The 26991-nt window shown below is 38.5% G+C and overlaps 2 protein-coding genes across 2 annotated transcripts; one reads left to right on the top strand and one right to left on the bottom strand.

Annotated features, from left to right (window-relative positions):
- Nucleotides 1-244: 244 nt before the first annotated feature.
- Nucleotides 245-13512, bottom strand: TRAPPC6B (trafficking protein particle complex subunit 6B). Its single transcript, XM_090270115.1, has 6 exons — nucleotides 13062-13512; nucleotides 5249-5316; nucleotides 4415-4532; nucleotides 3351-3434; nucleotides 1404-1497; nucleotides 245-728 (listed from the first exon to the last, which is right to left on the bottom strand). Exons 1-6 carry the CDS (start codon nucleotides 13140-13142, stop codon nucleotides 697-699), a joined length of 477 nt encoding a protein of 158 aa, XP_090126241.1. The 5' UTR covers nucleotides 13143-13512; the 3' UTR covers nucleotides 245-696.
- A 5058-nt stretch (nucleotides 13513-18570) lies between these two features.
- On the top strand, nucleotides 18571-26312 carry PNN (pinin, desmosome associated protein). Its single transcript, XM_090270114.1, has 9 exons — nucleotides 18571-18756; nucleotides 19427-19498; nucleotides 19871-19939; nucleotides 20954-21026; nucleotides 21141-21235; nucleotides 21631-21706; nucleotides 22752-22907; nucleotides 22986-23124; nucleotides 23856-26312. Exons 1-9 carry the CDS (start codon nucleotides 18644-18646, stop codon nucleotides 25205-25207), a joined length of 2145 nt encoding a protein of 714 aa, XP_090126240.1. The 5' UTR covers nucleotides 18571-18643; the 3' UTR covers nucleotides 25208-26312.
- Nucleotides 26313-26991: the final 679 nt, after the last annotated feature.

The following is a 26991-nucleotide window of genomic DNA, read 5'->3' as shown; positions in this document are numbered from 1 at the left end:
GTATAAAAATCCCTTCCTAAAATACCTAATATTCTTTGGCCCTGGAGTCATATTTAAACTATATTTCACTTTTATTACATTAATGGATCCCTCCAGAAATAAATTCTATTAAAGTGAAATTATGTTTTTCAGCAATTCAGGCAGTCATATATGCCATCTCTCACACATATATACAATGTGTATAGTGAAATTATTATACAGATATAAAAATTCTTAATAAAAATAAATTATAACAAAAATTAAGTCTAATTTAGTGTGCTGTTTGCTTTTTTAATAACTAAAACATTCATAAAACAAAATCAAAATTTGTTCATTCTTAAACAAATGATTCTGACTGGTGCATACTTTTGCTAATTTATCAAACCCTGAGTTTTGCTTCTCCATCTGTCTTAAAATTCACATCACTCTAAGCAAACAAAAATGTTTAAAATAAGGATCCTACACCTTGGTGTTTATTTATTTGAAATCAGGTTTTTTTCACTCTGAATGTATCTATCTGCTTTAACTTAGTCTATGTTAAATTGATAAATACAATCTTCCTCCTGCTTAAGAGTACATTTTCCATTGTACAAGTTATCAAATAGCTTATATCAATACAAATGTCCAACAATATAGTTAAATCATTACTACTTGAAATACTTTATACAGGAATAATTTAACTCTTTACACAGTTGAAGCCTTGCATTTTAGTATGTTCTACAACTTCTGTATCATCACCTGAAATTTACCTAAAAAAGAAAACATGAAAAATGATTTTGATTTTAACAACAAGAAAAACAAGTCTAAACATCATAAAGTTTTAATCAAGAAACTTGTTATTTCAGACTTTACAATCTTCATCCACAATATTCAATAAAGTCAATTTCATTTTTATGCGATGATTATCTGGTTTGAATAAGTGCCTTTATTTCTCTTTGTAATCCTTACATTTTGGGTATTTCACTGCTCATTATCATTGTGAATGGAAAGAAAATGCAGCTAAGCTCAAGTCAATTTTATTCTTGGTTGGTAGCTCTGGGTGAAAAGATCTTTGGAAAGTTTAGTGATAATAGGCCAGTTGGCTAGAAAACTTAAAAAAGTTTTTCAATGCTATAGGGAAATTTGCTATCTGAAAAGAATACAACAGAAACTATTCCTTTAGAAGTTAAGAATCGTCCTTTAAATAGTCAAATTTGGATTTCTTTAGCACATTTTCTTAAATCAATGTCCATTATGAATTCAAAAATCATTGAATATGAGTATGCTACATATTACTACATTAAATGCTAAAATTAGTCAAAGTAAATGATTTAGCATTTTAAATTTCCTCTAAGCTAACAAAAACAAAACAAACAACAACAAAAACAACCAGAACTGAAAAATAGTAACTAAAACCATTTTTAAGAAATGTGAATTCAACTTACAAGCAGGCATTGAAGACACTTCAGCTGTTACAATACTTTTTATCCCCAAGTTTGATAAGCCACCTCTGATTAAGCCACAGGTAAATGCTAAATACTAAAAGGTACAAAAAAATGTAAAAACATATTAAGGTTTTCCTAAGACAGTAAATCTATGGATAACTATGACATATAGTTAAATCTTACTATTAAGTCACTTCTGTTTAAAAAGAAGGGTTGAAGAAGAACTTTTTCAAATTACTGGAAATTCTAATTGTTAAGATTTCCCAGCTCCTTGCTACTAAATCGTAACACATGACAACCTCTGCCAATTGTGTGCTCCAGTCCAGGACTCTGAATCTACAGTAAGTGACAAAAATCAAGCTGGAAACAGGTTAGAATTAGTTCTAGAGACAACAAAGGTAGATTGTGTCTAATGTCAGTACTGCCTGAAGAATTCTAACCAGAGCCTCTCTGTGGAATGATTGGGCTCTTTCTGGCTGCTTTAACCTCCTGTGATCCTTGCCTGTTTTCTGAACCTTTTCATCAGTTCTGTAAGCCAATATTATTCCATTCAATCAGAGTTGGTTTCTGCTTTCTACAACCAAGAATCTTGATTTGTTGAAAACTTAAGTCTGCCACACAAAAAATTATCCAGTTCAAAATATCAATAGTGCCATCATTGAGACACCCTGTTACACTGAAACACGGAAAGGAAAAGGGACTGAGCTACAGCAGAGAAAGCCAGGGCAAAATGGGAACTAAAAAACTAATGACCCCAGGGACTTTTATCTATATTTTTGTATTGTATGATATTCAACAATACTATGTATATATGAATAATACAGAATATTATTGTTTTGTAATATAAATAAATGGGTACTGATAGGCAATTAGATCCAGTTATGAAATTTTGAACTGGAAAAAAGCTTAGAGACTGTTTATAATATAGAGATTATTATGACCAGTTTTATCAATGAGAAAACTAAGGTCCAGAGAGGTTATGTAACTTACCAAGTATCACAAACCTGTAAGTTACGAAGCTTAGCTTAAATCTAGATTTAGTTGGTCCCAAGTCCACGTTCTTTCCACTTACACCTATTATCTTTGTGTTAGATAATTTAGGTATGGACAAATTTTTACAGATAAATAGCAATTTACACTGCTCCAGCTATTTTAATCACCTTTGCCAGGTGGCTCAGTTGTTTGGAGCAGCAACCTGTAAACCAAAAGGCCGCAGGTTCGATCCCTGGTCAGGACACATACCTAGACTGTGGGTTCAATCCCTGGTCAGGGCATTTACAGGAAGCAACTCATTGATGTTTCTCTCTCACATCAACATCTTTTTCTTTCTTCCTCTTTCTCTTTCCCATCCCAATCTCTCTCTCCCCCTCCCCCTTCCTCTCTCTAAATCAATAAACAACCTTGAGGAATAAAAATATTTAAAAACAAAAAAAACAACTTGTCATCTTTCTTTAACACGTCTACTTATTTATTGATTCCTACAAGAGATTGAAAAAACTATACAAAACCCAAGAAACACAGATATACTTAATACAAAACATGTATTCTTAGAAATAATGCTATGTTTAAACCAATTTTTTTAACCTAAAAGAGATTGTAAATATAAACTTTGAGGTTAATAATTTTGCATAGCTAATATGAGTTTTATAAGCTTGAGTATCTTTTCTGGCATTTCTGCTATATTCAAAAATCCCATTCACCTACATTTCATTGGTATTTATTTATACTGTTTAATTGGTCATCATGAGCCTAGTTAGCTACAATTTAAGTTATTTTAACATGATGAACATCTGTCTCCTATTTCATAGCAAAGTGTTTAAACAAAAGAGAACAACCATAAAACCTATTTTAAGTTCAAAAGTCTGTTGTGACTGGCACTGTACTTCTCCCTATGGTTCTACTCTTTTCATAATGAAAAAAACCTCAATCTTCTATTCCACTAAATACCTTAGATGCATGTTCTAAGTACTGTTTTCCTGCAGACATCTGAGTAAGCAGACGAAATTTGTTGTCCTGAAGTACATAGATGCCCTGATCAAGAAAACAGAAAACACATCCAAAGTCAATGTAGTCTGCAGTCCTTAAAAATTACCTATTCAAACCAATTTAAGACCTTTCTAAGTTATTAAAACTCTCCTTTCCATTGGTCAAGTTTTCTTTAAGTGAAGGAGTTTTGTAATGTTCAAGGTGAAAAACTGGGCAGCATTTTATAACACTAATACTTATTCAATGCTTTTAGATACGGAAGATACAAAGATGCATAAGACATAGTCCCTATCCTTAATGCACAGTCTAGTGTAAAAGAATAAGAAATAACTTCTCCAGATAAACTCAGCAGTTATATATTATTAACTCCTACCTATAAAGCCAATAATGAGTCACTTCTTCCCATTAGTATTTCAAGTACTTTCAAATTCAGGTTGATAATTGTTATGTGAAAAAATAAAATTCTATGGGTAGCTACTAGATACCTTTTTTCATTTTTTATACTTAATCAAAAGGCCAAATCCACTATAAATATTTCCTTGAGTGGATTTTAAATGCACTATTTTCCATGCAATCTATTAATTCTCATATTAACAAAATATTTTAATAGAAAATATAACAGTAAGTAAACAATTCAAGACTTTTATAAGAAGGGTTAAATATGCTCTATAAATCAGAGTTCCGAAATTACTCTAAAGACAAGTGAAGAATTTGTGGTTCTGCTTATTACTACCACTACATAATCCAAAATCTTTATCATTCTGACATTGCTAGTTTTTAAAACTTAAAGTAACTTATTTAATTGGGGTGAAAGAAACAGCTATCATTACTGATAGTTGTCCCTTTGTCTTAATTCACTATATGCTATTAAGAGTAAAAATTAATGACTTATTAATAACATAAAAGAAACATTCCAAAGTTGACTAAAAAATATTTTAAGTTTTAAATAATAAGTAAATCACTGAAATAGGACATTTATATTAAGTTAAAGGACTTAAAATGTAGGCCTTAATTTATCTAAATACCTGATGATTTGTCCTTAGATTGTCGATTTGTTTCTTGAATACTGTAGTCCAGAAATCTTTACAAATGAACTTCATGATATCTAACTCATCCTTGAATCTTGCGGTATCTTTTGTAAACCTAAAAAGATCAACTAGAAGTAATTCAGTATTTTTCCTCCAAAGAAAGTAGGAGGGGTCAATTGTTCACTAATTACCAAATGCCAGGACAGCACTGAATATTGACAGTCATAAAGTGATGAGCATAAAGCAAGTGGACCCCATCACAATGATTCACATTCTGCAATACAATTATGGGGCTAAAATTGGTATAATGGAAACCTGCAGTTTTAGATACAATTCATTCTAGCACATCAGAAAGCTGAGGATGATCATAGTATTGTTATATAAAACATAAAGTTCAACTATTCAAATAGTGAGAAAGGAATACTAAAAAGAATTGTTTGAGAAACTGAAAGATGATTGCATGCATAAACATAGACTCTAAAGAACTTCCATCCCTATGCATTTAAACAAAACTACATTTAGGTTAATTAACCTATGGACCTTAAGTAGAAAATGCAACAAGATTTTAGATAGCTGTTTCAGTACACCAAAGTTTTCAGGAACAAAAAGTCTAAAACATAAAATATATATTTTCTTCAAATAATAAAACATAAAAATTGAATAACTGAGTTAAAATAACATAAGACCTAAAAAGATATTTTAATTTGTGAAGTATAGACCAAAATTTGGAAATTAAAATTAAAGTATCTTAAGTTTTATGCAACCTTTTGAAATAGATCATCTTTGTTCATAACCTACCTGGAAGAAAATTTTCAAATCCAGACTGCTCACCTTTCTATCAGTCCTTGTCCCACTCGAAACCCCATGTTTTCCAGTTTAGTAATACAGCGTCCATTTTCCTGTTTTAAAAAATAATAGCTTTGAATACTTTTAGAATGCCAAAGTGTTCATATTCAGAATTGTTTTAAAATGTTGGCTAAAATTAATGTAAACATTTATACTTTCTTCATTGAACATTATAAGAAAAAGTGAATTTTCTTAGTACTAATCATTTTCATAAGGCAGTAAGATAAATAGGAAACTGTTGCCTATTATTACTTTTCAGATATCCCGAAGCCTCTTCCTAATTACTCTACCTCTACATTTTTTACTTTTTTGTTTTTGTTTTTTTTTTTACATTTTCAACAATTCCTTTTCTCTCCTCAGTTATAAAACTTAGTATTAGAAGCATTCGAAATCTTGCTTCCTGGCAATTGTCCTCAGTTTTGGCTCAAATAAACTCTTATAAAATTCTCTATTAAAAAAAAATACAAAAAACCCTTGGTATCACTTTTAACTTTTTTCTAACAGTCATTTGCTTTGTGCTGTCACTCAGTTCCATTGTTTCTTGCTTTAAAATGTCTGTTAGAATCATCCAGGCTTTCTAGCTCTCAGTGTGTCAAAATTGATAACCCCACCATTCTATGTATGCTTGGGATCATGCTTTGCTCTTCCTTTGACAATTTCATCCAGTCTTAAGGTTTCAAATACTGTCTCTTTGCTGAAGACTCCCCAAGACCTCTGGATGACCTACAAAGACCTATACCATCCAGACCCATGCACCTCTTGAACCTCAACTTTCTACTCTTGTTCACTCACTCTGCTTCAGCTGCACTGGTCTCCTTGCTGTCCTTAAACATGCTAGACATGCCCTTATCTCAGGGATCTTGCATAGGCAGCTCTTCCTCCAGACATTGACAAGATCAACCCTTCACATGTCAACATTACAAATGAGGCCTATTTTAACCATTTCTTTAAAATTGCAACATCATTCCCCTCCAGGAACTCTCTGTCCTAGTTATTTTGAAAGTGTGATTTTTAAGACCATCAACACTGCTATCGCTGTGAAACTGTAAAAATGACAAATTCTGTAATCCCACCTCCAATTTATTGAATCAGAACCAGGTGTGGGGTCAGTAATCTGTTTTAAATAGCCCTCTTATCCCACGTACCCCACTTCTCTGATTAAGCTGTCTCCAAAGAACTTTTTTCACCATTTAACATACAATATATACATTTTACTAATTTTATGTTGCCACATTCCTCCATCCCCACTCGGCTAGAATACAGCTCCAAGAGGGCAGGGTATTTTATATATTCTGAAGCCTGTTTATCTCCCACTAAGAAGTGCATCATAGGCTTCATTGTTTGCTGAACTTTCTTCTAAAGAACAATGTACTCCACTTAGGGGCTGTAACTGCAACATCTGTATTTCTAGTATAGACTTTGTTGGACATAGCCATCTAGAGGTCCCACATGCCCCTCAAATTAGGCATATTTAGCTTGCTCTTCCTCCAGAATTCCTTAACTTCATTAATGGCATCACCATCCACCTAGTTAGTCCAACCAGAAAACTTCCGTTCTCTTCACCTCTTTGCTCCCAACCTCTCCACAGACACTGCAGTCCAGCCCCGTGGAGCCTATCATGTACATGTTTTCCAAAATACATCTTCTCTCTCCATCCTTACTGCTTGTGTAAGCCCTTATCATTTCTCTCCTGGCTGTCAGAGCCTTCCAACTGATCTCCTTGTCTCTAGTTTTTTCCTCCTTTGATTTATTTTCTGTATTTCTGGTATAGACTTTCTAAAAAACAAACCATGTTATTTCTCTATGGATCTTTCAGCACCTCTTCCCCTTTCTTCAAAATAAAGTCCAAACTCCTTAGAACGACATGATGTGCCTTTCCTTAAATGATCCCTGGCTAATTAAGCAGAATCCGTTACATATTCACAAACATCCTTCTTTCCTTCTATCACTCTGAAATTTTAGCAGCAAGTCCAGAATTCATGCTTTTGCTTCTATGTATACCTTTATAAACATGGTTCCCTAAACTGTACATCCTTTAAATTCAGCTCAAGTATAACATCCTCCCAGAAACCTTCCCTGATACTCCTTTGGGCCCTAAGCTTGCAGTAACACTTTGTACATACATTTACTATCGTATGTTATCACTATCCTTGGTTTTTCTGTTATTCTCCACACTCATTCCCAAACGTGCTCAGGTGTAATGAGTACCTATAAGTCAAGATGCTCTTTGCAGAACAATCTACTCTTTGTAGAATCACCCAGGAACATACTGATTAGCACAAACTGTTTATATATGTAGACATTCTCAAAGACTAACTATAATCACATGAGCTTTTTTTAAAAAAGCCGTATAAATACCTGATGTTATTCATTTCCTTTGGCATAGGTGAGTGCTATCAGGCACCAAATTTTTGAGAAAATTAAACCTGAAAATATTTTATCCAGTAACTTTCCTAAAAAAAATCTATTATCCATAAAGGTAAGCACCCAATTATTCAGTTTTTAATGATTTAATTCCTCTTTAACATAGTTTGAAAATCACTGATTTGGAGGATGAAAACATTGGTTCTTTCCTTTATTTCATTTCAAAACTTACAACTTTATGTATAAAAAGATATATAAAACCCATTTCTGTATGACAGGACTGTGTTTCTTTTTTTTACATTTTTTATTATTAAAAAACTTGAAGCACACTTAAAGTAGAGCCAATAACACAACAAACCCTCTTTTAAAAATTTTTTTACTGATTTTTAAAGAGAGGAAGGGAGAGGGAGAAAGAGAAACACTGATTTGTTGTTCCACATATTTATGCATTCATTGGTTGATTCACATATGTGCCTTGACCAGGCATCAAACCTGCAACCTTGGCATATGGAACGATGCTCTACCAACTTAGCTATCAGGCCAGGGACACAATGAACCCTCTTACACCCTGATTCCAATATGGATTCTTATTATAAAGGCTGCCAGATAACTTTTTAGCCCTGGCCAGCCGCTAAAAGGTTGCAGGTTCAATCCCAGGTCAGGGCACATACATAGGTTTCAGGTTTAGTCCCTGGTCAGGGCACCTATGAAAGGCAACCAGTCTATGTTTCTCACTCATGTCCATGTTTCTTTCCTTACTCTTTCTCTCCCTTTCCCTTTCTCCCTCTCTCTCTCAACCTCTCTCTCCCCCCACCTCCCCCAACCCCCTTCTCCTCCCTAAAATCAGTAAACATATCCTCAGGTGAAGATAACAGAAAAAGACTACCACATAATTTTTAAAAAATTATTTTGTTTATATGCACTTTCAATTTTCCCCCCACCATAAACAACTGCAATAGGAAAAGTTATTTTTAGTTTAAATCAGTGATTTCAACCTTTTTCATCTCATGGCACATACAAGCTAATTACTAAAATTCTGCAGCACACCAAAAAATATACTTTTTGCCAATCTGACAAAAAAAAGGGGGGGTATAATTATGATTCATTCATACCAGACAGCTATTGTGTTGACTGTTGTCATATTTTTATTTGAAGATCTATGGGAAAAGAGGTCAATGCCCCTTGCTAAATAGTCAGGTACTACATCTTTTAAAAATTCTTGCAGCACACCAGTTGAAAATCGCTGATTTATTCTTTCTACTAGATGCACTGTCTGTTTTCTTTGTAAATACAACACAATAAACAATTTAATAACCTAAAAAAAAGGAAAATTGCTGGTTTAAGTGATTGAAAACTTATGGATTTATTTTCTCATTCATGACTAGCACACCTCTTAAAATTATCAGTCATGATTACAAAAGCTCTGTTTTCTTTTGGGCTATTACATCAGGGAAAAGAGGGATCTTTTTTAAAAAGATGGTTTTCCTGGGCAAGAGCTGGAAGAGAGAAAGTAGAGAGAGAGAATGAAGAGAACTGACTGCACACATTGGGGGTTGGGTGGAACAGGGACAGTATGACAAAGAGTAAAAGGGGTATGCTACTGATTATTCTTTGGGGAAAAGGAAGGCTAGCTTTGCACAAACAGCAAATGTCTGCTACTCAGAACTTAACACAGACACTGAACATTAATAACTACTGGTTGTTGACGATGATAGTTAAAAAATTGTAGCTTGAAAAAGACCTCTGAATAACAATAGAATTTGCTTCATTTCCAGTACTCTTCCTGATGTCTTCCTAATGATATCTACCAATGCATCATGCCTATCCAACACAGACTGAATGTTTGTGTCCCTCCAAAATTCATATACTGAAATCCTATACTGAAATCCTAACCCTCAGTGTGATGGTATAAGGAGGTGGGACTCTTGGGAGGTGATTCCATCATGAGGACCCTCAAAAATGAGATTAGTGCTCTTAAAGAAGAGACCCCAGGACTTCTGGCCAAGGTGGAGGCCTAGACTGACACGCTTTGTCTCCTTCCACAGCTAAGAAGGAATACAACTACCGCAAAACCAGAAATAACCAGAAGTTCTAGAAAATAAAGCTACATGGAAGTCCAACGTATGAAGTTATAAACAAGTAGTTAGTGCTCATCTGGACGAGTAGAAGGGGCGAAGCCAGGGTGGAGAGGTCAAGCTGTGCCGGTGGCAGCAGCTGCAGCGACAGGCGATGGGACTGCAGTTAAGCACAGATTCCCGTATTTAGGGAGAGGAGAGAAGCGCCTGTGAGCACCCCTAACTGCAGACCAGACCCATCAGCTTGCAGTTCCAATGCCGGGAAAGGCAGACACCCATTGCCTCAGACTGTGAGGCCCAGAGGGCGTGGGGACAGAAGAGGAGGCTCCCGGTCTCTCAGCGGAGAGAATGGCAGGAATCCATCCTGGACCTCACCACACAAAGCGCCACGCTGTGGTGAGAAGGGTTGCCTGGTAGTGACGAATGCACGGGGCTCTGCTCCCTATAGCGTAGGAGGGGTGACAGCCCAGGAAGCAAAACACTGCCAGCATGGCAGGAATAATGATAGAGATCCCAATCACGCAGCTGACCAGAAAGTAAATACATGAATTAGCGGACGAACAGATAGATAACCTTTCTGAGGCTCAGTTCATAGCTATAGTTATAAGACAGCTTACAGACCTAACAGCAGGACTTAATCAAGACGGGGAAGGAATGAAGGCTAGTCCTGCTGAAATGAATGAAAACACAAATGAAACAAGTGGTGAGGGAAGGAAAACCAGGGATCAATCAACAAATCGGAACATAGGGAAGGAACAGTCAACCAGTGCAGAAAGAGAAAACAAAAAGTGAGGAAAATGAGAAGCTCAGAAACCTCTGGGACAACTATAAGAGAGCAAACATCCAAATTATAGGGTTGCCAGAAGGTGAAGAAGATCTTGAAACTGAAAAATTATGTGAAAAAACAATGAAGCAGAACTTCCCTAACTTGGGGAAAGAAACAGACTTACAGGTCCAGGAAGCACAGAGAGTTCCAGATAAACTGGACACAGGGAGAACCACACGAAGACACATTATAATCAAAATGTCAAAAATTAAAGATAAAGAGAGAATCTTAAAAGCAGCAAGAGAGAAGAAGAGAATTATATACAAAGGGGTCCCAATAAGACTATCAGCTGATTTCTCAAAGGAGACTCTGCAGGCAAGAAGGGACTGGCAAGAAATATTCAAAGGAATGAAAAGCAAAAACCTACAACCACAAATACTCTATCCATGAAAACTGTCATTCAGAATAGAAGGGCAGAAAAAGTGCTTCCAGGACAAAGTCAAACTGAAAGACTTTATTAGATCCAAATCACTGTTATATGGTTTAGAAGAAGGAGGATCAAAACTATGAACATTAAAATGAAAACTGTATCACAACAACCAACAACAGAAGCTAGGGAACTGAAACAAAGGCAAACTAAGTAGGCAACGAGAGGGGAAAAAGAATCACAGGTATGGGGAACATATTGGGGGGAGGTCAGCCGGAAGGGGGAAGGGGGTAATGGGAGGGAGATGATGCAGGAATTAAGAAGCATAGTAGGAGGGAGTGGAGTAGATAGGAAGATGTTGAGAAGAACTATATGCACAACAAATGGGGATGGACTAAGGGGGGTGGTCACTGGGTAGAGGGAAGCAGAGGGAAAAGAAATTTGGACAACTGCAACAGCATAATCAATAAAACATATTTTTTAAAAAGAAGAAGAAGAGACCCCAGGGAGCTAGCTAGCCCCCTTCCTCCAAGTGAAGGTACAGCCAAAAGACATCTATGAACCAGGAGCAGAACTTCACCAGACACAGATTCTGCTGGCATCTTGATCTTGAACTTTCCAGCTCCCAGAACTATGAGAAATAAGTATTTGTTGTTTATAAGCCACTCTGTCTATGGTATTTTTTTACAGCAGCTGTAACAGACTAAGACACTACCTGTCTTATAGTTTACAAACTGGCAATACCTTTTCTTGGATAGCCTATAGACATCACAGAATTTCAACATGTCCAAAAATAATTCATTATCTTCATCTCTTTGTTCTCCTTTATTCCTCTTCAACCAACTTGGCTGCTCAAGCTAAAAACTTTCACTCCTGTACCTAACCAAGTCCTAGAGATTCTACCTCCTATTTCTCAAACTTGTTCACTCCTCTCCTTTCTATCCCTGTCTTAATTACGATCTTTATCATCTCCTGTCTGGGCACCTGCAATAAATCGATCTTCTAACTACAAGGATGTTCCCTCTCCAGCCAGCCCCTCTTTCTAAAGTACAAATGGGCCATGTCATTCCCCTTCTTAAAAACCCTTTAAAGCTTCCACCAAGAGGTCCAAATTCTTCATCATACAAGGCTCTTTCTGGTTTTAACTCTCAGTATGTTTCACTCTCCATCATTCAATCTAGTCGCAATGAAGTACACATACTTAAGCATACTTAAATACTTCACACTCTTTCACATCTCTATGTCTTTACCTTTGCCTAAGACGTTTTTCCTACCCCCACTTCCATCCCTCTTTATCAACGGCATTATAGAAAGGGCTTCTAACTTCAGCATGACTCTGAAATATCTCATTTATCTAAGGTCTGTTACAACTCCACAATTCTATACCTAATTACCACCAAACACCTTAATTATTCATTAAACCCCTATTCCCCAACGACCATAAGGCAGGAGTTTTACTTCATTCGTCTAGCACAGTGTCAGGCCCACAATAAAAACTGAAGAAGTATTTTCCAAATGAACCAATGCGTGAATAAGGATTGCCACATATGAGAAGTAACCTCCACAAGGATGGGGCCATTGTTTCCTTCATTACCATATCCCCGGAACCTAGAGAACTACCTAAAAAACTAGCTCTAACATAATGGGCATTAAATAGTTTTTAATTAATTCATTTGTTTCCTAATTATAGTAATGCCTGCAAACTCTCTTTTGCTTTGACCTCAACTTTCATTAGGCCTCTGTCTTCGGGTTGCGTGGAGTGGTACCAAGGGTTAGGGATAAAGGAGGGAGGGACAGCATTCTCAAGCTGGCGCAGGTCTGCACAGTGGGTGGCTCGGAAGTGCTGGAAACGGCAGAATTAAGTAGGAGACCCTTCCGTAAATCATGGCAGAGACAACACTAAAAGTAAGAAAATCTGCGGCCTGCAGGACACAATTAATGGAAATGGACCAAAAAAGCACCAAACACTAGAAAATGCGAAAGAGAAGAGGATAAAAGGCCGAAGGCAGCTGACAGGCTCTAGGGCTTAAGATCCCTGCAGGTAGACCAGCCTGTCTACACATCGGGAGGCGCTGGGTGGCGATGGGACAAGGTTTGAAGGAAAAAACTGAGGGGAAAACAAATTGTCACCGCAAGAGGATCTCAAGGGCCTGTGGCAGCACTCACCACCTCCCCCTGCTCCGCGGACTTGTACACTCCAGACACCATCTCGTTATGGAGAAGCAAAAACAACGCCTCGTCCGCCATTTCCTTCTTATTCTCGCAAGCTCTCTTTTTCGGCTCTCGTTGGGCCAGGCTCTTGGGTTCCGGCTAGCGCCTGAACGATTTGGAATGCGCCGCAGTTCCCTCTGTCCACAGCCAGTCCCTCGTTGCTAGGAGACCAGGGAAGTCACTCAGTTTCCTGGAGGCTGGTTCTGGTGGGGGAAGGCCGGGGAGGATCCCGTACCGGAACAAGCTCACCCCGGGGCTGCTAAGCACTCCAGCCAAAACCTCCAGCCAAACCAGAGAGTCTGACAGCTCCAGGAACCAAACCAAACCCAACCCGTAGAGACCCAATCTGGCCCTCGGGCTGGGGGCGAAAAATACAACTTCCGGTTCCCTCTATCCCGGCATTTAGCTATCTCTATGATCACAGAGTTCTTTCCCTGGGGTGAACAGCTGGTGCCCGTGTGATAGATACTGCGGAGGCTGGCTGGGGGGTGGGATAATATAGAAGGAGCTCCCACAGCTTTCTCTGTGTCAATTTCCTATGAGTTAGATGAATCGATAAGAATGTGTATTTGCTTCATCAAAAGCTTTCACTTCCTGCCCTATGTACAATATGAAAAGTTGTAAAAAGTTAAGTACCGAGCATTTGAGATCTTGCTCCCCAGCATGTTGTCAATTTGGCTCAAATACATATACAAATTCTCAAAAAAAAAAAAAAATACAGTGTATATCAATTTTTCAGGCCATCGTCGGCAGCCGTCCGTCTCGAGAGACGATGGTGTAGCTTCTTAAGAGTCTATCTGCACCGCCGAGAATGGCTGTGCAGTCCAACTCGGGAGTGACACGGTATCTGTCTCCTCCCGTGTTGAATCGACATCTTGTGATGACGCTGGAGTGTCCTCTCCAGTGAAGCTGAAGCTACAGAGCCTGGGCAGGGTGATATGGAGGGTCTGCTGTTGCCCATGCAGCAGACCCCCCCTCTCTTCGCAGCTGAAGGGTCCAAGGGAAAGACGGAGTCAATACAGCTTGGCTTCAGGTGCGCCGCAGGAGTTGCCGGCGTTGACTACAATGTCAAACCGCCTTAGGGACTCCGGCTCCGGATTTTCTGTCGGGGTTTACTCCCTTAGCCTTTCCCCTGAAGAGGTATGCCGCAAGGCAGCGGAGGTTTTCAGGCCATACATTTTAGATTATTGAGAAATCATTCCAATCGGTATTAGATTAAGCCTAGGTATGCAAAAAGATTTAAAGCCATTTCAGCCACTAGGAAGTTTACTGGAGAATAAGGGACAAGGAAGTAAGCAAAGAACAAAATATCTTTGAAGAAGAAAACACACATTAATCAGAGGATTAGAAGAATGGAAAAGCGCTAAAGACTTCAGAAAAGCAACTGTCATTGGGAGATGTTCGTAAGAATCTGTGACACCTGACAGGTGAGGCTGTTAGTTGAGCATTGTCCCACAAAGCTAAAGGTCACAGGTTGGATTTCCCATCAGGGCACATGAATGGGTTGCCAGTTTGTCCCAGGTTGGGGCACTTAGGAGAGGCTACTGATGTTTCTCTCTCACATGGCTGTTTCTCTCTTTTTCTCCTTTCCTTCCCCTCTCTAAAAATAAATAAAGTATTTTTTTCAAAATCTGTGACAGATGTGAAACAAGTACAAAGGGGAAAATACATATGTTAGATGTATGCACCTCTTAATTTAGCAAATCTGGCATAAACGTGTTGCTTAGCATTTGGTTAGCTCTTTTCTTAATATGTAATTGACAAAGCAGATTTTTTTCCGATTAATTCATTGCTTCCCCCAAAATAACATATTGAATTTTTTCAAATTGCTGACAACCTCTCAACTCCTCATATCCTTTCACAGGAATTTAAAATCATGTTCCATTATCAGAATTATAGTGGCTTTTTTTATATGTCCCTTCTAATGTTTAAATCAGTTTATTTGATCGTTAGATAAGCTAAGCATAAAAGTTCCACTTAAGCTTTCGAAAACACTAAATAGTGTAATTTTGCAACCATAATCTTAATTTTCCCAGCACTAAAATTTCCCATATGTGAAGTTAGGTCCTTTATGTCCCAGTTGTACTCTTCCTTCAACACCACCATCAAGGAACGGAAGGAATCCAAGCTCAACACTTAAGTCAGAGTAAGCAATTGACCAACCTAATGAGGTAGTTTCTCAAACTACAATAACATGGAGGTCTTAGAATATTTTGAATTTTATTTATTGATTTTAGAGAGCAGTGGGGTGGGGGTGATAGAGAAAGGAGGGGGACAGATAATTGATTTCTTGTTCCAGTTACTTATGCATTCATTGGTTGATTCTTGTATATGCCCCGATTGGGGATTGAACCCACTACCTTGGAAGAGCGATAGATGCTTTAACCAACTGAGCTACCCAGTCAGCGTGGTTCTTAGAATATTTTGAAGAATAGAAGGGAAACACTCATTAAGCACCTACTAAATGTCGAACACAGCATTTCACTGATTCCTCCACCCACTCCATAAAGCAGACTATATTAAATTGTTCACAATCCAAGTAATAGATCCTTTGGAAACAGGAATAGATCCTGCATGGTTAACTTTAAAAGCATTTTCTCATGGAAATGTTACAGGGGAAACCCAAGTCAGGGGATTCGCCCTCCTCAGTTCTTACCTTGCCTGCAAGAGAAGAATTCAGGCCAGAGGCAGCACGTATAGTGGAAACAAAATAGCAAGTTTACTTATGAAATACATTTGAGCACGAAACTACAGGCAGGCACCCACGTCGTCTGAATACCCCACGTATAGAGGAAATAAAGTCATGCTATACACTTGAGAACCAGGCCACAAGTGGGCACTCAGCTAATTTGAGTGCACGAGTAGGGTTCAGGGGTTTTATACTGTAGCCAGTTTCTAGGTTCCCCCTTCTCCTCTCCCTTTCAGACCTTGGCGCAGATACAAAAGTTTTCTTTCCCAGCTAGTGGAGACAATACACACAGAATTTCAAGGGCTACCCCCCTCCTGCGCTGTTATAGTTTTGCTTGTGATGTTCAGGACACCTGGCAATCGTAAAAGGCCAGGCTCAGGACTGCTGAGTCCACAGGTGAGCCATGTCTCTCCCTTTTGTTTCTAGCCTCCTGTTTTAAGTTCTTCATTAGATTGTACTGGGCAGGAGCCCTGCTTTATTTCCCCTCCAGCTGCTCATTCCTAGCTGCTACGTAACAGAAATACTATTTTATTTGGTGTTAGGATCTATTGTTACCACATTCTCCTGGTTCATGTACTGCCCACGACACAGAATTGTAATACGGATCAATGGCACCAAGTATGCTCACAGTGAGAAAGTAATATTCATCAATCTTCATCCCTCTTAACTAGCTTTACTTTATATTTGTTTCCAATAGCACGTCTCTGTTTCTAATGTCGGGGTGGAAGAGTTTTCTTTCTACCATTTTAGGTTTGTTGTTGGTTGGTTTAATAATTAAGTTGACATAAAATAGATTAACAGGAGGACAATAAATTTAATTTCATGAACATGAGAGCTCCAAAGGCAGGTAAGCAACTGAGGCTTATATTATGTCCTGATTTAAGGAATGGGATAGGGACCTCTGGCTTGAAGTGAAAGGACAATTCACAGGAAGAGCAGATATTTGGTAATCAGATGTTTGCCCTGCCATGCAGGTTGGCCTTTCAGATAAAAAGTTATCTCTCAGATTCTGTACTATAATTTTGTACACTTGAAACATATAATCTTATTAACCAATGTCCCCCAATAAATTTAATTTAAAAAAAATTAAAATTAACTCTGGTATTACCTCTCCTCCTTGACCAGGCCCCCTAACTAAATTATTTTAGGTAGTTAGGGAGAGGTAAAAGTTTTTCTTTTCTTTTAAATATTTATTTATTTAGAGAAGAAGGGAGGGAGAAAGAAAGGGAGAGAAACATCAGTCAGTTGCCTCTCCTTTGTGCCCAGAACCCCCAACTCAGGCATGTGCCCTGACTGGGAATTGAACTGGTGACTTTTCGCTTTGCAGGACAATGCCCAACAAACTGAGTCACACCGGTCAGGTTAAAAGTTTTTCTTTAACCAGCTGGGTCTTAATTGTATTCAGCTCAAAATAGTTCATATGCCAACCTGGCACATTTTGGGGTGGCATATTCTGCTCTTTCACTAACATGCTACATAATTTACTGATGTTTGTCCTCTATCTCCATACTCTTTCTGTTCCCAATCTCCTTAAGAGTAGAGATCTATATTGTACACTGAGGTATCCAAGTTCTTGGAATAGTGTCTGGCACATAAAAGGCACTCACTATTTGCTGAGTGAAGGAATACATGAAAGATCTTTGCTCCCTGAGGAGTTTATAAACTCCAGAAAAGCAGGAAACACAGCTATCTTGTTCTAGGATTTATTTTCAAAGCTCATACATCGGAGGAGCATTTAAAAGTTGAGTGAATTAAAATGGTGGCCTGAGTTAAATACAGTTGGCCTGCTAATGCTTGGTGCCAGGAGAGGTGCTAGGAGGATGCCTGGCTGACAAATGGAAAATGAGAATCCAAAGGTTATTCGTAACATTGTGAGAAAATGTTTTCTGAGCTGTAATTCGCTATGATATTTGCAAATATATTTCTGGTGGCAATGCAGGTAGAGCAGAACCGTAAGTTTAATAACAATCTCAAACACACACTACCAACACTAGCACCGCTCGCTCCCTGGACCACATCTTAAAACTAACCAGCTCTGGGCCAGGTGTAGAGGTTAATGTCTGCCTTATCTGTCTCGTCGTCGCTTTTTTCTTCTAGTACAGGGTTGCACGGGGTCTGATCTGACTGTGAGTCCAGGTTGGCACCTAGGGACAATAACAGTATCCACGGATTCAATTTCTTTATCAGGAAAAACAGGTACTTTATTCAAGCTTTTGAGAGGCATAATACACTTAAAGCGTTTTACAGTGTTCCAAAATAACTGTCAGCTAATAGATTAACGACTTTTCCTGTTTCTTCATTCTTTGCTTCCCTACATTCATTTTGGTTTAACCCAATCCAGGGAAGCCGGCTCCCCGCCACACTCTCTCTGGGCATGCGCACCAACACAACGGCCGCACCCTTTCCTAATCTTATCATTGATGGGGAGTGGGAGAATACACTCGCCTCCGACTCACTTTGATGTGATTAAGTGGCTAAGACTACGTAAAGCTCATCAGATCAGAGGTCAAAAGGGCTGCAAACCTCCGCAGTCCTACTCACGAGTGCAAGCCAGTAAGCCCGCGTCTCCGAAAGACCAAGGCTCACGAACCCGCCCCGGCATTGCGTTAGAAGCAGAGCCCAGCCACCTGCACCTAACTGGGGAGGGAAGGACCGCGTGGCGGACTTTTCATTGGCCCAGAGTCACAAAGACCGGTAGATTTCCCCCCTTCCGGTTGCTGGGTGGTTGAGGCCGAAAACAACGCCTACCCTCATTGGCTGAGCCCAGCTGCCAGTCCTCTCCAGTCGGCGGCGCGACACAGTCAGGGGCTGCCTGTAGAGCAGTCTTGAAGCCTGCTGCGGGGAGAAGATGGCGGTCGCTGTGAGAACTTTGCAGGAGCAGCTGGAAAAGGCCAAAGAGAGTCTAAAGAATGTGGATGAGAATATTCGCAAGCTCACCGGACGGGATCCGAATGATGTGAGGTAAGGGCCGTATGAGAAATGCCGGCTCTCAGAGGCAGCTATCAAGCCGGGGTGAATTGGGGGCGGGGAGGGCGATCAGCTATGAGCAGGCTATAACATCGAGGCCTGTTCCCGCGGCGGCGGTCGAAACCGATGTTCTGTGAGGTGAGGAGTCTCCAGGGCCCCCGCCATAGGTCTTCAGGCTAACGTGCGTGAGGAAGGAGAGCGGATGGAGCGTGCGCCGTTTGGCCTCAGGCCTGTGGGAGGTCGGGACTGCTGATTCCCGCCCTTGGCTCTGCAGGCCCGGAACTGCAGCACAAAGCCCCTTTCCCCGCCGACCACCACCAGGCCCGGGCCGGCCCGGAGGCCCTCCAGGGACAGGGTTCGCCGCCTCGCTCCCAGGCTCTTGCCCACGTGCACCTTCCTTGGAGTTAGCGAAATTGGGGACTGATCCAAGCTTGTTAATGTGTAGTGACATCGAGGTCAATATGATTTGTGTGATAATTGATATTGAAAAAATACGGAAATTGAATAAAATAGTGTTTCCTGTCCTTTCTCAAACACGTGGGTTTGATCCGTCTTTTTAGAACTTTTCTGGTTATTTTCTCCTTATGATGAACCACACGAGCAAATGCAATACCTTAGATGTGTCCGCATGTGATTTTTACACCGATTTGTAAATATTTTATAGGCCCATCCAAGCCAGATTGCTGGCCCTTTCTGGTCCTGGTGGAGGTAGAGGACGTGGTAGTTTATTGCTGAGGTAAGATTTCCTTAGGACCTAATTCATATGCTAAAACTGCTGGTGCTTTTTTATACTAAATATGTCATTTTAAACAAAATTTATGGTAGAACGAGTGTTAGAAATATTTGTGTTTAAAGCTGTAATCAGCTGTAGTTCCTGCAGTTATCGCAGTTTCAATTATGTTTAAAACAATGTATTAACTATCATTTTTGTATAAACTTAATTTATTCTTGTAGATTTAAAAAAATGTTATAAAGGCATCTTGGAGTGAATACGCATTTATGATTGTTTTTATCAGAAGGATATTTAAAAGATTAAATTTTCATGCTAAATGGAAAAATCATTTACCTTAAATTTCAAGTACTTTGTGTTGGACATTTTTAATCACAGGCGTGGATTCTCAGATAGTGGAGGAGGACCCCCAGCCAAACAGAGAGACCTTGAAGGGGCAGTCAGTAGGTATGTGGGAAAAATAGATTCTGAAGGCATACTTAATGTGTTTTATTTTCCAAGGTGATATTCAAATGTAAATACTTAATGAATATTGTTTGGTCAATGAAATAACATCCAGCCTATAGAAAAGTTTTATAAGAGTTTATATGAACCAAAATTTTGAGTACATGTCCAGAAGCAAAATCTTAATGGATTGAGAAAATGCTCTGGAAAATGGCAGTTTTGCAGCTTATTTTATACATTAGAATCTAAGGAGGAGATGTGAGGGTTACATGAAATTCATTGGTGGTAGATTAAGGAATCTGGAGAAAGAAAAGCAGGAAAAATCTTTAGGACTGGATAAAAAGCAAAATGGAGAGACGTCTTTTACATTGGTGGGTGCAGGTTAGTTAATATTTACAGCACGTAGAGATGGCATGTGAGGATAAGATAATAGCAATGAGGGCTCTGGTCTTGTGCTGTGGAGCCTGCGGTTGTGCCTTCAGGTGTCTAGAAAAGAAAATTAGTCCAACATTTCAAAAGTATGTTATCCTAAGTGCATAAGAGCAATGGGCAGAGCTTGTCTGAGGTAAAGATTGACCTTAGCTAAGGAAGCTATTTGCCTGGGATGTGACTACTTGCCATGTCCTGACCAGATAGGAATTTATGAGCAGACCTGTGTGGTTATTTTTGATAACTGAGACACACGGTATCCCTCAAAATTCAGTTTTTCATTAATGATAAAGATTACCAAAATAAAGGTCGTGAGATGAGTAAGACTGAGAAAATAGTTAATTTGTGCCGCTTTTCTGTCTCGTACTATGAAAACTTAGCCAGTTTGAAAAATAAAGGAGATTAATGTCTGGATTGGGCATTGATGATATATTTTATTCTTTCACTACTGGAGGAAAGAGTAAAATGCGATGAAGACTGATAGAATGAGGTTTCTGGAAATGAGTCCTAGAAAAAGTAGTCATCTGCCCTCGGTATGTACTCAAGTCAAATTGTAGTGGTCATTTAAATTACTTTTTCTATTGACAGGCTGGGCGGAGAGCGTCGGACACGGAGAGAATCACGCCAGGAAAGCGACCCAGAGGATGATGATGTTAAAAAGGTAATTGAGATGAAAAGAACTAAGGAGATGAATACAGTATTTTCATTTTAGAATATATTGAAGAGTACCACCCATATGCTTGCCAAATTACTGAGATTTTCTTTTCTCCTGCAGCCAGCTTTGCAGTCTTCAGTTGTAGCTACCTCCAAAGAACGCACACGGAGAGACCTTATCCAGGATCAAAATATGGATGAAAAGGGAAAGCAAAGGTATCTTTGTGACTCCTGGAGAAAAGAAACCCCTGTCAAAAAACGCAATTTTAAGGAAATTTAAGCAACCTTGGCTTGTGTGGTTTAGTGGATTGAGCGGCGGCCTGCAAACTGAAAGGTCACGGGTTCAATTTCCTGTTAGGGCACTTGCCTGGGTTGCAGGCCAGGTCCCCAGTTGGGGGCATGCAGGAGGCAACCCAGCCTGTTTCTCTCACACATCTGTATTTCTCTCCCTCTCTTCCTCCCTTCCCATCTCTGAAAATAAATAAAACCTTAAAAAAGAAAAAATTTAAGCAGTTGTCCAAATGCCTATAGTATGTTTCTTTTTAGGAAATGGCAGTTATAATGAAGTGGGTCCTACTGAAACTCAATTTTATTTATTTTTTGTTCTTTAGGAACCGGCGAATATTTGGCTTGTTGATGGGCACCCTTCAGAAATTTAAACAAGAATCCACTGTTGCTACTGAAAGGGTATTTATGCATTTTTTTCTTTGCTTTCTTAGGTTATCAAAGTAGTTGCTTACATGATTTTAAAAAGAGCCAGAAAGCTCTCAAGATTTAGTTGCAATCCTGAAATTAAGCCAGTGAAAAACAAAACTTTCTGAAGTTAACTCGTTAACTGGTCTTTTCTTAAGGTGCTGAGCCAGTTGAGTGAACTTATTTGTAGTGCAAAGAACTGTGGTCTGTGACTCAGGGGAACTTGACCTCTAGTCTATGCTCTATAACAGTCCTGTTTCATGGTCTTAGACAGGTCCCTTTAGGCTTCGAAGTACTTTTTCTTGGGCAAGGAAGTTGAACTCATCATTGCTGCTAGTTCAGTAATTCTAATGTTTTAGACTTATTTACAAACTCAGGAGCAATGCTTAGCACTCTAGAAGCAAAAGTGTGAATGTTTACTTAAACCATTTATTTAACTGTCATCTTTCTAGAAGCTTGTATTTTGCTGAAGATTTTGCTGAAGGTCTGTGAAGTTGAAACCCAAGTTTTTGCTTCTCGGGAGAATTTATAGTGGAAAGGACACAACAATTCAGTTATAGGCAATTTATAAACTTCAGCTTTTATGTGTTAACTTTACAAGAGAATATAAAAGATTTAAAGGCATTTTAATGAGGAGTAAGCATGTTTTTTTAAAATAGATGGAGAGAAGGTATGACTTCATTAGGACATCATGTCTGTCAATCTTTTATTTAAGAAGAGTAACTGAAGACAATCTATAAAGACATTTTTCAGTGTGTGCTTACTTTATGAGCCTTACCTAAAAATCATATTGGAATGGAACAGTTACTGATACTGGCTGATGGCTTTAAATTTAAAATTTTTACACATAAAGCCTCAGTCCCCGTTTTCTGAAAGAGAAATTTCAGTCCATCTCAAATGCTGAGTCACACTAAGTTTTAATTAGTTGGTACTCTAAATTGCAAATGTAAAACACAGATGCAAATAATTTAGTAAAATTGTAAGGTTTCACATAATCAGGATATATAATAGCATTTTAAAGTTCATAATTTATCTTTAGCAAAAGAGACGCCAGGAAATTGAACAAAAACTTGAAGTGCAGGCAGAAGAAGAGAGAAAGCAGGTTGAAAATGAGAGGAGAGAACTATTTGAAGAGAGGCGTGCTAAACAGACAGAACTGCGGCTTTTGGAACAGAAGGTTGAGCTTGCGCAGCTGGTGAGTGGTATTTTAGAATTCTAAAATTGGTGATCTTTCGTGTTTACAAAAATATTGACTTTTTACCTTTTCTTTAAGCAAGAAGAATGGAATGAGCATAATGCCAAGATAATTAAATATATAAGAACTAAGACAAAGCCCCATTTGTTCTATATTCCTGGAAGAATGTGTCCAGCTACCCAAAAACTAATAGAAGAGTCACAGAGAAAAATGAATGGTAAGTGTACATGAAGACATCCATTGAGATATTCCTAATGGGTAAGGTAACAGACATATAAATATTTATTTGTTTCCTATAACAGGTTGTGATTTAATAGTTGGTCGTTAAAATTCGATGCTAATGTGTAGGAGCATTTGTTTAATGAAGGAGTTTAACTGGAAACTTGTGTTATGTAGACAGTGCTTCATACCTCTGTATTTCTTACGTATTTAAGTGAAAGAATTTCTTTTTGCCTGATACTTTTTAGTAGCAGACACAAATACTAATGAAACAGGAAAAGGTGACCATCAGAACATTAATATAGTCCAAAGAGTGAGCACACATGGAAAGATAGACACTGCTAAGATGGCGATTAGATAACATTACTCCTTAGGATCAGAAAAAATAATGCATGATATTACCATAAAATGATTATTTGAAGGAAGTTTTGTTCTTTTTCAGCTAGCATAAAGTTAAATATCAAAAGATTGTCCTTTTTGTCCATCATTTAGATAATACGATGTGGTTTTGCTGTGACTAATTTCTTTATATATAGGGTTTGGGTGAATTATTGCTTTTGTCATTTTATGTCAGTTTGTGATTACTCAAAATAATTAGTCTTTTGTCATCATTTCTGTACAAAAAGACATTGAGATAAAGCTCAATGACCATTGTAACCAGGGGTCAAATTGTGACTGAACTTAACTTTACCATAGTAAATTTTACACATGTAAATTTTTATTCTTTAGCTTTATTTGAAGGTAGACGCCTCGAATTTGCAGAACAAATAAATAAAATGGAGGCTAGGCCTAGAAGACAATCAATGAAGGAAAAAGAGCAACAGGTGGTGCGTAATGAAGAACAGAAGGCGAAGGCGGAACAAGAAGAGGGTAAGGTGGCTCAGCGAGAGGAAGAATTGGAGGAGACAGGTAATCAGCACAATGATGTAGAAATAGAGGAAGCAGGAGAGGAAGAGGAAAAGGAAATAAGTATAGTTCATAGTGATGCAGAGAAAGAACAGGAGGAAGAGGAACAAAAACAGGAGATGGAGGTTAAGATAGAAGAGGAAACTGAGGTAAGGGAAAGTGAGAAGCCGCAGGATAGTCAGCCTGAAGTTATGGATGTGCTAGAGATGGTGGAGAGTGTCAAAAATGTAATTGCTGAGCAGGAGGTAATGGAAACCAATCAAGTTGAAAGTGTAGAACCTTCAGAAAATGAAACTAACAAGGAATTGGAGCCAGAAATGGAATTTGAAGTTGAGCCAGATAAAGAATGTAAGTCTCTTTCTCCTGCAAAAGAGAATGCTAATGCTCTAGAAATGGAAAATGAGCCTGAGGACAAAGAAGAGAAAGAATCTGAGCCCCAACCTGAGCCTATGGCTCTAACTCAGCCCCTTCCTCAGCCCCTATCCCAGTCCCAACCAGTACTACAGCCCCAACCTCGCTCTCAACCTGAGACTTTGCCATTAGCTGTTTTAGAGTCATCACCTCAGGTTGTTCAGGAGCAAGGGCATTTACTACCTGAGAGGAAGGAGTTTCCTGTAGAATCTGTAAAAGTCACTGAGATGACAGTAGAGCCACTCCTGACAGTACATTCAGAGAGCAAATCCAAAACCAAAACTAGGAGCCGAAGTAGAGGTCGAGCTAGAAATAAAACAAGCAAGAGTAGAAGTCGGAGCAGTAGCAGTAGTAGTTCTAGTAGCAGTTCAACCAGTAGCAGCAGTGGAAGCAGTTCCAGCAGTGGCAGTAGTAGTAGCCGAAGTAGTTCCAGTAGCAGCTCCAGTACAAGTGGCAGCAGCAGCAGAGACAGCAGCAGCAGCACTACTAGTAGTAGTGAAAGTAGAAGTCGGAGTAGAGGTCGGGGACATAATAGAGACAGAAAGCACAGAAGGAGCGTGGATCGGAAGCGAAGGGATACATCAGGACTAGAAAGGAGTCACAAATCTTCAAAAGGTGGCAGTAGTAGAGATACAAAAGGATCAAAGGATAAGAATTCCCGGTCCGACAGAAAGAGGTCTATATCAGAGAGTAGTCGATCAGGCAAAAGATCTTCAAGAAGTGAAAGAGACCGAAAATCAGACAGGAAAGACAAAAGGCGTTAATGGAAGAAGCCAGGCTTTCTTAGCCAATTTGCAGCAGAAGATTTCTTGATGAGTAAAAGGATTACCTTTCCTTGTAAGGAGGATGCTGCCTTAAGAATTGCATGTTGTAAAAAAAAAAATTTTGGGAAATATAGACTGTTTGTTTACCAGACATTCTTGTACTTTTTGCATAATTTTGTAAGAGTTATTTATCAAAATTATGTGAGGTTCCAAAATATGTAAAAAATAATAATAATAAAAAAGATTAACATCCCTTGTCATCTTTTTTAAATATCCTATACTCTTCAGTAAGAATCTGTATATTTTAATAGGTAAATCTTTTCTGTTCCCTTCTAATTCTGTATCGTATGTTGCTTTTGTAGAAATAAATGTGCATTTCTTTCATTAGTATTGGGATGTCCTCGACACTTGTATAATAAATATCTCCTGACATCATTTTCAGCTTTTATCACTAGATACTGAACATGATTAGAATGTCTTTGAAGGTTTCCTCTCTTATTTGCCTTAGACAATTATTTCGCATTGGCAAAGACAGATCTTTGCAACCTTTGGAGGGCATAGTTTGTTCTGAAGATGATTTACTACTTCTAATTTCTCTTGTTATTTTCAGCTAAGCATTTCCCCATTTCTCATATTTACACCATATGTTGGATAGATAAATTAAAACAGTATGATTTGGTTGACATTTTCTTCATTATGGGAGCATCATTCTTTTGTCTTCATTATTTCTTTGTGATACAGCATATACATCTAAAAATAATCACTTCTTCCCAGGGGAGGGAGGTAGAAAAGTATATTCGAAACTTGGTTTTTGAGTTTGTGGTCTTGTCTTAACCTTTGTGTTGGCTCTAACTGAAACATGCCAATAAGTGTTTTCAAGAATTTTTGTTTTAAGTATTGTATGAAAGTTTACAAAATAAAGTTCAATTACACTTGAATCTGTAAACAAGATAACACAAGTGTACCAACTGATTATTAACTTTGTTTTATAAATTTGTGTGAATTTGGAGTATCTGTTGCCCATTACATGTGAAAATAAATGCGGCTTAGACTTGTGTGACTGCTTAAGACTAGTACTTGTATTAAGTTTTTGATGCTTTATACAAGAGCACTTTAGTTGCAAATGGCCTTTTTTGAGTTTGTGATTTAACACTGACTATAACTTTAGGCTTGACTTTCAGTACTCATCATGCCTTCTTTGACAAATAAATAGGACCAGTGAAGATGCCCACAAGCATTTCCAGCATTGTATAAATGTAAGCTAACGTTAAAACTGAAAAACCCTTTTTTCATGTAATTACTAAGCAGTAAATGAGCCAAACTCCAACTGCAGAGCTAGCTACCTGCGTTTCTGGGCCAGTTTCCACCAAGAATAGGTTCAGGGATTTTAATATTCTCTAGCAGGAAGTAGTTGCCACTTATCAATGAGGGATATGTTCCAAGACACCCAGTGGATGCCTGAAACCAGGGATAGTGTCAAACCCCATGTGTACTCTTGTTTTTTTTTCCCTGTGGAAACAACGTATGTTAAGAACAGCAAGAGTCAACAGTAAGAAAATAGAACAATATGCTATAATAAATTCTGTGAATGTGATCACTTGTTTCAGGGTATCCTTTGCCATTTCATCTCTTTGATCATGGTTGACTGCAGGTAACAAGCTACAGGTGAGGTTGGGACTACTGTACAAATTTTATTTTCCAGTGCCATGATGAAGAAAACAACCACTTAGCCCTGGCTGATATGGCTTAGTGATTGAGTGCCAGCCTGTGAACCAAGGGGGCAC

The sequence above is a fragment of the Furipterus horrens genome, unplaced genomic scaffold, assembly GCF_987537825.1.
Source record: "Furipterus horrens unplaced genomic scaffold, mFurHor1.1.pri manual_scaffold_3, whole genome shotgun sequence".
Taxonomy (NCBI): domain Eukaryota; kingdom Metazoa; phylum Chordata; class Mammalia; order Chiroptera; family Furipteridae; genus Furipterus; species Furipterus horrens.
Note: the sequence above shows the minus strand (reverse complement) of the source record. Positions and strands in the feature narration are given on the sequence as shown.